Source organism: Myotis lucifugus, unplaced genomic scaffold, assembly GCF_000147115.1.
Source record: "Myotis lucifugus unplaced genomic scaffold, Myoluc2.0 scaffold_2, whole genome shotgun sequence".
NCBI lineage: Eukaryota > Metazoa > Chordata > Mammalia > Chiroptera > Vespertilionidae > Myotis > Myotis lucifugus.
The window spans coordinates 17,914,357-17,923,045 of record NW_005871050.1 but is presented as its reverse complement, the minus strand read 5'-3'; the positions used below and the strand labels follow the sequence as shown (position 1 = coordinate 17,923,045).

At 46.8% G+C, this 8,689-nt stretch overlaps 1 protein-coding gene across 1 annotated transcript; it reads left to right on the top strand.

The window, feature by feature from the left end:
• The first annotated feature begins 5,025 nt into the window (after positions 1–5,025).
• On the top strand, positions 5,026–8,105 carry ZCCHC12 (zinc finger CCHC-type containing 12). The gene is made up of 4 exons (XM_023758461.1): positions 5,026–5,175; positions 5,514–5,565; positions 5,762–5,909; positions 6,305–8,105. The coding sequence occupies exon 4, from the start codon at positions 6,400–6,402 to the stop codon at positions 7,603–7,605; it is 1,206 nt and encodes a 401-aa protein (XP_023614229.1). The 5' UTR covers positions 5,026–5,175; positions 5,514–5,565; positions 5,762–5,909; positions 6,305–6,399; the 3' UTR covers positions 7,606–8,105.
• Positions 8,106–8,689: the final 584 nt, after the last annotated feature.

Here is an 8,689-nt window from a genome sequence, read left to right as displayed (position 1 = left end):
CTCTTCTTCTGGCACCCCTGTAATTCGGATGTTGGTACTTTTGAAGTTGTCCCAGAGGCTCCTTACACTATCTTCATCTTTTGAATTCTTTTTTCTTTTTGCTTTTCCAGATGGGTGTTTTTTGCTTCCTCGTATTTCAAATCTTTGATTTGATTCTTGGGATCCTCTAGTCTACTGTTGAATTTCTGTATATTATTCTTTATTTCAGACAGTGTATGCTTAATTTCTGACTGGTCCTTTTCCATTTTTTGGCATTCTCATTAAGATCCTTGAAGGTCTCACTAAGTTCTTCGGAGGTCTCACTAAGTTTCTCGGAGGTTTCTAGAAGATTCTTGAGTAACCTTGTAACTGTGGTTTTGAACTCTATATCCAGTAGTTTGCTTTCATCCATTTCTTTCATTTGTGACATGTTTCTTTGTCTCTCATTTTGGCTGCTTCCCTGTGTTGATAGAGTGGCTTTGTGTGGTAGGTGTCCTATTGGGCCCAGTGGCTCAGCCTCCCCAATCACCTGAGGTGGACACTCTTGGTGCACCCCTTTGTGGGCTTTGTGCACAGTCTTATTGTAGTTAAGCCTTGATTGCTGTTGGTATCCTTGGGAGGAGTTGATCTCCAGGCCAACTGACTGTAAGGATCCGCTGTGTCTACGGTAGGAGAACTTCTGTGCTGGAGACACCCTTATGGGGCAGGACTTGCTTTGGTGCTCACTGAGTCTGCCTATTGAGTGTGTCACTTACGCATATGAGGAGTTGAAATCTGGTATCTTACCACTGGGTACACTGGCTCCTGGATCTCCAAGGAAGTGCAAAGTCAGCCACTGCCTGAGTCCACCCAGCAGGAGCTACAGCGAGATCTGCAGATTTCTCTCTTGTTGGGGTTTGGAGTTTTGGAGCTCTCTGACCAGCTGCAGTTTGTTAGGTTAGGCTGCGAAAGGACAGGCAATTCATATGCAAAAGCCGATGCGCATAGCTTGGATGGGGTTGTAAATTGGGTAGGGTGGGGTTTCAGGGAGTCACCAGGGCAGAGCAAATAGCGATGGCTGTCAGTCAGCTGTCTCCACGTCTCTGGGTCTCTACATCTCTGCCTCCCCAAGTCCCTCGCCCCCACAGTAACAATGATCCCTGTGGCAGCTCTGCGAGAAAGCCACCCTTGCTTTCCAACCTGATGCCAGACAGTCCAGTTTCTCCCCGTAGGAGTCTGGGTCCCCAGAGTCTCGCCGGAAACTGGAGTTCAGAGCAGTCGGGAGCTTATATCTCCCTTCCGATTGAAAAAAACAGCACACCCAGTTGCCAGCCCATTTCGTGCGCCTCCATACCTCTGCTCTTGGCGCCTCCACACCTCCTACCCAGTCTCAATGCACTTTTTTCTTTCCTTCTAGTTGTAGAACTTCTACTCAGCCAGCTTTCCAGCTTTCCCGTGGTTCTGGATGATAGCCGTTTTGTCTTTTAGTTGTAGTTTTGGTGTGGTTGTGCGCGGTAGCACATATAAGTGTATACCTTATGCGCCATCTTGGTTCTCCCTGTTACTATTATTTTAATAGTTACATCCTATTAATTCCTATATACAGAATTACCTTATCAAAGAGTAATCACTTCTGATATGATACAAGGCCCTTAGAAAAGTTCAACTCCATTTAAGTCCTTCCCTAACATCTTTTCTTTCTTTTTTTAAAAAATATATTTTATTGATTTTTTACAGAGAGGAAGGGAGAGAGATAGAGAGTTAGAAACATCGATGAGAGAGAAACATCGATCAGCTGCCTCCTGCACATCTCCTACTGGGGATGTGCCCGCAACCCAGGTACATGCCCTTGACTGGAATCGAACCTGGGACCTTTCAGTCCACAGGTCGACGCTCTATCCACTGAGCCAAACTGGTTTCGGCACATCTTTTCTTATTGTACAATATTTTGTTTATTTTTTAAACACAGAATAGGCTCTGGCTGGTTTGGCTTAATGGATAGAACATCGGCCTGGGGACCAAAGGGTCCCAGGTTCAATTCCAGTCAAGGGTACATACCTTGGTTGCAGGATACTCCCTGGCCAGGGCCCTGGTTGGAGTTCCTGTGGGAGGCAACCAATCGTTGTGTTTTTCTCACATCAATATTTCTCTGTCTTTCCCTCTCTCTTCCACTCTCTCTAAAAATCAATGGAAAAATATCCTCTGGTGAGGATTAAAAAATAATAATGATAATAAATAAAAAGTTACTAAAAACAAAACAAAACAAAAAAACAGAATAGATGTTTTTATGAATCCTTCTTCAGTCAACATTCACTTACATTGCCCATGCATTATTACTTTCCTTGTTCTTTATTCCTTCTAGGTTTTCATTCTTCTAAGACCATTTTCCTCTTGAAGTACATCCTTTAGAATTTCCATTAGTTCAGTCTATTGGTGACAAACCCTCTTAGATTTGTATGTCTAAAATTATATTTATAATGAACAACATAAACTGATGAACAAAAACAGATCCAGAGATAGAGAAGCATCAATCCGACTGTCAAACCTCAGAGAGAAGGCAGGGGAGGGTGGGGGGAGGGGGAGAGATCAACCAAAGGACTTGTATGCATGAATAGAAGCATAACCAATGGACACAGACATTAGGGGGTGAAGGCACAAGCGGGGGGGTGGGCAATGTGGGGATAAGGACACATGTGTAATACCTTAATCAATAAAGAAAAAAAGTGTGGCGATTACAGGGGTAGAAGGGGATGGGTGGAGGTGGTAGAGGGCATAGAGGGGATAAAAGGTGATGGAAAAAATTAAATTTAATTTAAAAATTGAAAAAAAATTATATTTATTTCACTCTCTTGTTGAATATTTTCAAGAAAGATACTGTTCTTGGGTTATGAGGTTAGTGTGGGCAGGATCTCCCATAAGTATCACCATCTGGACTCTGACTTCCAATGAGCCTAAGCCCTAGTGTGAAGAGATTGCATGGCCTCAGCTCCTTCAGTGGGAGAACAATGTCTATCTCATCAGGGTTGCCAGAGATGCCTAAAATAGATAACGGATAGAAAATTCCTGGCACAGAGGAGGAGGGCAACTAAAGGTAGCTATTTGTGTTTCAACTGAAAGCTTTAACTCCTAAATTTCAGATTTTTAAGGTGACTAAGTGAAAATGAAGAGGTTAGGGTGGGTTCTAATCCAGTCTGACTGGGGTGCTTATAAGAAGAGGAAATTTAAATATCAGGAGTGAGCACACAGAGGAAAGACCTTGTGAAGAGGCAGCAAGAGGGTGGCCATCTGCAAGCCAAGTAGGGAGGCCCCAGGAGAAACCAATCCTGTAGGCAACTTTAACTGGATTCTAGCCCCCAGAACTGTGAGAAAAGTAATTCCTATTGTTTAAGCCCCCACAGTCTATGGTACTTTGTCATGGCAGCCCGAGCTAAGACATGGAGCCACTGGCTTCATAGCCCATTCACTCCAGACAGCTCTGCATACTGTTTTCATGGAGTTGTTCCTTCTCTGGGCCTAGTAATGCCAAGTCCAGCAGAGGCAAAGTCTTTTCCAGAACTCAAAGAATAACCGCCTAGCAACTTATCCTTGAACCAGGAAATGGAAGAGCTATGTTATGGCAGAAAACTGTGGTTCAGAGCTCTAGTAAAATTGTGTTTAATTTCTCACACTCTTTCCTCAAGTACAAATTCAAGGAGGAAGATATTATGAAGAAATATCGCAGGGGAGTGGTTTTTAACAATTACTGAGCCACTGACCCATTTTAAAATTGACAAAGCTATGGATTCAGAAAAATACAATTTGCATTAGTTTCCCTTTGCTGCCATGACAAATTACCACAAACTTGGTGGCTGGAAAGAAGAGACATTTATTTTTTCATAGTTCTGGAGACCAGAAGTTCAATATCAGTTCCTCTGGACTGAATTCAAGGTGTGGGCAGAGTTGTACTTTGCTCCTTGCCTCTTCTGGTTTCTGGTGGTTGCCAACATTCCTTTGCTTGTGGCCACATCACTCCATTCTCTGCCTCTGTCTTCACATCCCTCTCTCCTTTTCTGTGTGTCAGCTCTCTTGTCTTCCTTCTTATAATGACACCTGTGATTGGATTTAAGGCCCATTCAGATAATCTCCCCATGTCAAAATCCTCAATCACATCTGTCAAGGCTCTTTTACTTTATAAGGTTACATTTACAGGTTCCAGGGATTAAGACTTAATATATATGGGTGGCCATTATTCAGCATCCTACAGATTCCAAACTCTTCCCATACAATTTCAGGAAGATCATGGACACAGGTAAGAACATATGTTCTGGAGATGCATTTCACCACAGATATACTGTGAACAGATACATTGGAGACAGGTGCATTTACTTACCATCTTCTCTACACTTCAGAATCAACTACAGTGATGGTTAAAAACCTAAAATCATACCCCAGCCCTATTCCTAAATCAGAATCCCCCAGAGGCCAGATCCAGTAATCTACATTTCTAACAAGCTCCCCAAAATGATTCTGTTGCAGTCAGCCTTGTACCCATAGTTTAGTTAGTGAGTATGGTTACAGCCTGGTGCCTAAGTCCTCTCGCTGGTAACTGGACATATTGCCATCTCCTTTACACTGAAAGATGTCTGTGTAAGCCTGTTTGCAGTAAGAAAACTCTAGTGTTCTTACCCCTACCCCCTTCCCAACACACAAAGGTGAAGTCCTTCTATTATTTATTTGTTTTTTATTCCACCTTGTGTTTAATGCACTTGCCCTCAAGGCACGGGATTTAGTCAAGGAAGAAAGAGGGAGAAGGGAAGAGGAGCAAATTTGCAATCCATGCAATCAAACTGCACTTGAAGCCCAGCAGATCTGCGGCCCAGTCCCCTGTCCCCTCCCCCACCCCCCACTCCCTGCTCCATTAAAACTTGCCTAGGATGGAGGCTGTGCTGGGAGTCGCACGGCCCCCCCTCCCTGCCACAGGCCTCTTTGATTGGCCGCGCCGGCCCGCACGTCACGCTCTTTTGTCTCAGAGGACTGAGGATAAAAGCAGCTGCTGCTGCCTTGGGAACCGTGCTGACAGGACTCTACTCCCCCTGGCTGGGCTGCAGTGCAGAGCAGTTCAGTTCGGGCAGCCACGAGTAGCGGCCGAGGAGGCGTCCATCCTTTCCCACTGCAGGGCCGCAGAGGCCGAAACCTACATCCTGAGCTGTCTCGCCGCTGCCCACCCGCGGAGCACAGGTAAATAAAGGGGGCGCGATTGCCCGGCGGGGAGAGAGGAGGGAAAGCCCACCGGGACTGGGCGGCTCCCCGCTTGGAAAATCCAGAACTAGGAGGCTGGGCAAGGAGCACTGGTATGGCCTGGCTGCGCTGAGGGAGGAGATGGGGTGCCATTGGATGCTGCCTAGTGGGTAGGGTTTGCCTGGATTGAGAGAGGGGAGTTTTTGGGGAGGTTGGGGAGGCAAGGGAAGAGAATCTCAAGCTGTCTGTCTTGACATCCCTTTGCATCCCCTCATCTCATCCTGGTGAGGGATATGTGGGTGTGCGTGTCCAACTCCTGTTCTCTTTCTCGGCGGCAGGCCATCTAAAACGAATCCGGACTTGAATTCTGTGCGGCTGATTGCAGAGCTGGTAGGCCGAGGATTTCCAAGGGGAAATGTAACGGGGCGGGGCGGGGGTCGCTTTGGCTTGTATTCAAAAGGTCGCTAAGGGAATTTTCAGCTTGGCTACAGCGAGGGAGCAAGGGGGTGTGGGATGAAGAGGGAGGGAGCGGGATGAGGGATGGGGCTGTCTCTGACCCTTCCTTTCCCTGCCCTTCCTGGCGAAGGCTCATTCTTGACACCCAGAGGTCCGGGATCAGGGACTCCCCCGGTGGACAAAGATCGACTGTACCCTGGAGACAAGCTTTCTCATGGAGGCCACCAGTTGCAGAGGCTGATAGTGAAATAAAGGCGCACGCCCGTTCCTGAACTCGTGTAAGAATCTGAGAGATAAGGGGTGGGGGGAGAGACACTTTGAGAGGGGATGTGGTTGAGACCTGAGACCATGAGGTTAATGAGATCTGACCACTGTGCTCTATTTTGAGAGCCCAACATCAGCTCCATACACTATTACACTTAGAATTAGAAGCAACAGTTGCCGTCGCTCTTGAAAGACTGGAGGAATGGATGTGGCTGTCCAAAGCTCCCCGCTAACAGGGAGACACCGGCTGGCTCCCTGAAGTTGTAACTGCCAGTCTCTTGGAGGATATTTTTAGGACAGCAGGCAGATATAAAATGTACTGCAGGATATTTAGGAAGGGAGAGAAAACAGCTGCAGCCCTATGAATCTCCTCTTACACACCCCTTCTGTTCTTTTTTCTTTTTTACAGGAGGAAGGCAGAGGCTCCCGGCACGCCTGCAGATTAGTCTTTTCCAAAAAGCCCAAACATCTTGATAATATTCAGATACCCGATCAGCACCCATCATGGCTAGCATCATTGCACACATGGGTAACAGCCGGCGGCAGAACGCGCGCTTGCCGCCTTGGGCCCATTCTATGCTGAGGTCCCTGGGGAGGAGTCTTGGTCCTTTAATGGCCAACATGGCGGAAAGAAACATGAAGTTGTTCTCAGGGAGGGGGGTGCCAGCCCAGGGGGAAGAAACCTTTGAAAACTGGCTAATCCAAGTCAATGGGGTCCTGCCAGATTGGAATATGTCTGAGGAGGAGAAGCTCAAGCGCCTGATGAAAACCCTTAGGGGCCCTGCCCGGGAGGTCATGCACTTGCTCCAGGCAGCCAACCCCAACCTAAGTGTGGCAGATTTCTTGCACGCAATGAAATTGGTGTTTGGGGAGACTGAAAACAATGTGACTGCCCACGGTAAATTTTTTAACACCCTGCAGGCACAAGGGGAGAAAGCCTCCCTTTATGTGATCCGTTTAGAGGTGCAGCTCCAGAACGCTATTCAGGCAGGGATCATAGCCGAGAAAGATGCAAACCAGACTCGCCTGCACCAGCTCCTTTTAGGGGCTGAGCTGAATGGGGACCTGCGCTACAGGCTGAAGCATCTTCTCAGGATGTATGCAAATGAGCAGGAGCGTCTTCCCAATTTCCTGGAGTTAATCAAGATGATAAGGGAGGAGGAGGATTGGGATGACACTTTCATTAATCAGAAGCGGGCCAGGAGATCTGAGTCAATGGTGGAGAAGGCAACCAGCCCAGTGGCATTTCAGGGTTCCCTACGGATAGTGATCGGCAGTGCTGACTGCAACGTGATAGAGATAGATGACACCCTGGATGACTCAGATGAAGATGTGATCCTGGTGGAGTCTCAGGACCCTCCACTTTCATCCTCTGGGTCTCCTCCCCCGAGAAGCAGAGCCAGACCTCAGGATCAAGTGGTAGTCATTGATTCCCCCAATAGTTCCCAGGCGCAATCTCCTTCCACCAGTGGCGGTTCTGGAGATAAAAATGATGGGCCTGGGGATATTTGTAGAGCCAGGAAGCGAAAATACACAACCCACTCTTCATATTGTGGCAAGGAGGACCACTCGAAGGAAACCTGTGACAAGAGCAACAAGGCTGAGATGTTTGAAAATCTGGTCATGACCCTGCAGGAGCTGACACATAGGGAGGAGGAGGGGTCAAGAGAGGCTCCTGACCAATCCGATGACCCTTCTGAGCTACAGTGAGGTGCTAGCCTTCAGCCTTAAATGAACCCTTAAGCTATCTTCGGAGCTTAGTGATGGGAAAACTGAGGGAGGGGGCTTCTAATTGCATGAATTAATCCACAAAGCAGCTTTTTTTAGGGTGCAGGAGAAAGGGTCTTGGATACAAGCACAGTGGAGAAAGATGGCCTGTCCTCTGTCCTTGCTTCCCACCCCCACCTCTGCTGCCTAAGGGTCTATTTTCTGTGTGTGCTCATTTCCTTGATGGCTTTATTCTCTTTGTGAAAGTGGTATAATTCACTGTTAAATCTTCGAACAACAAAAAATTACAAAAAGTCAAGTACAAATTAGTCCAAATCTTCCACCCTTATATAACCATTGTCAACCCTCTGATGACTATCCTTCTAGATATTTCCCTATACCTATGTACCCAGATAGATATATGTACAGATAAAAGTGTCAAATATAAGTGCTGTTCTATAGTCTGTATTTTTTCACCAATTTGTTGTGGGCTTCTTTCTATGTCAATAAATATATATCAGCATCTATTTTAATGTCTCTGTGGTATAATTTTAAGAAGGAAAAGGAAATAAATATGGTCAAAAACTATAAAGGGGTGGGGTTTTTAGCAATCTCATTTTGCAGGTGAGGCAAAGGGAAGAAGAAATAAGCTGAAATATTCCCCAAAGGTAAATAGAGACTCTTTCTACAATTGACTTGTCCCTTCGATCACAGAACCAAACTATGGCAGCCACTAATTGACAATGCTTCAGTGCTTTCTTCTGTAATGTATCCAGAGGCGTCTTATGGCTGGGGAGTCTGGTGCTGCGAGTACAACCCCAAATGGGAAGTCTAGAGGCTTCATTCCTTGTCCCTTTGGGGAGGGGCAGCTCTTCCTCCTTTGGGTGGATTTCTTAGATCACTGTTGCTGCTCTTAGCTGACATCGTGGTCACAACCAGCAATCTCTCCTGTGGGCTGAAACCGGCCTCGTCCCAAATCCCAGTTAAGGAAAGGAGAGAGCAGTTACTCACGGGAGCCCAGCACCAGAGGCTCAGCTGATAGCACTGGACGGAGCCTCACCACCTAAGCCAGCGGTTCTCAACCTGT

Coding starts and splice junctions, on each gene's coding strand:
- ZCCHC12 (XM_023758461.1), top strand. CDS start 6,400: ATGGCTAGCATCATTGCACACATGGGTAACAGCCGGCGGCAGAACGCG.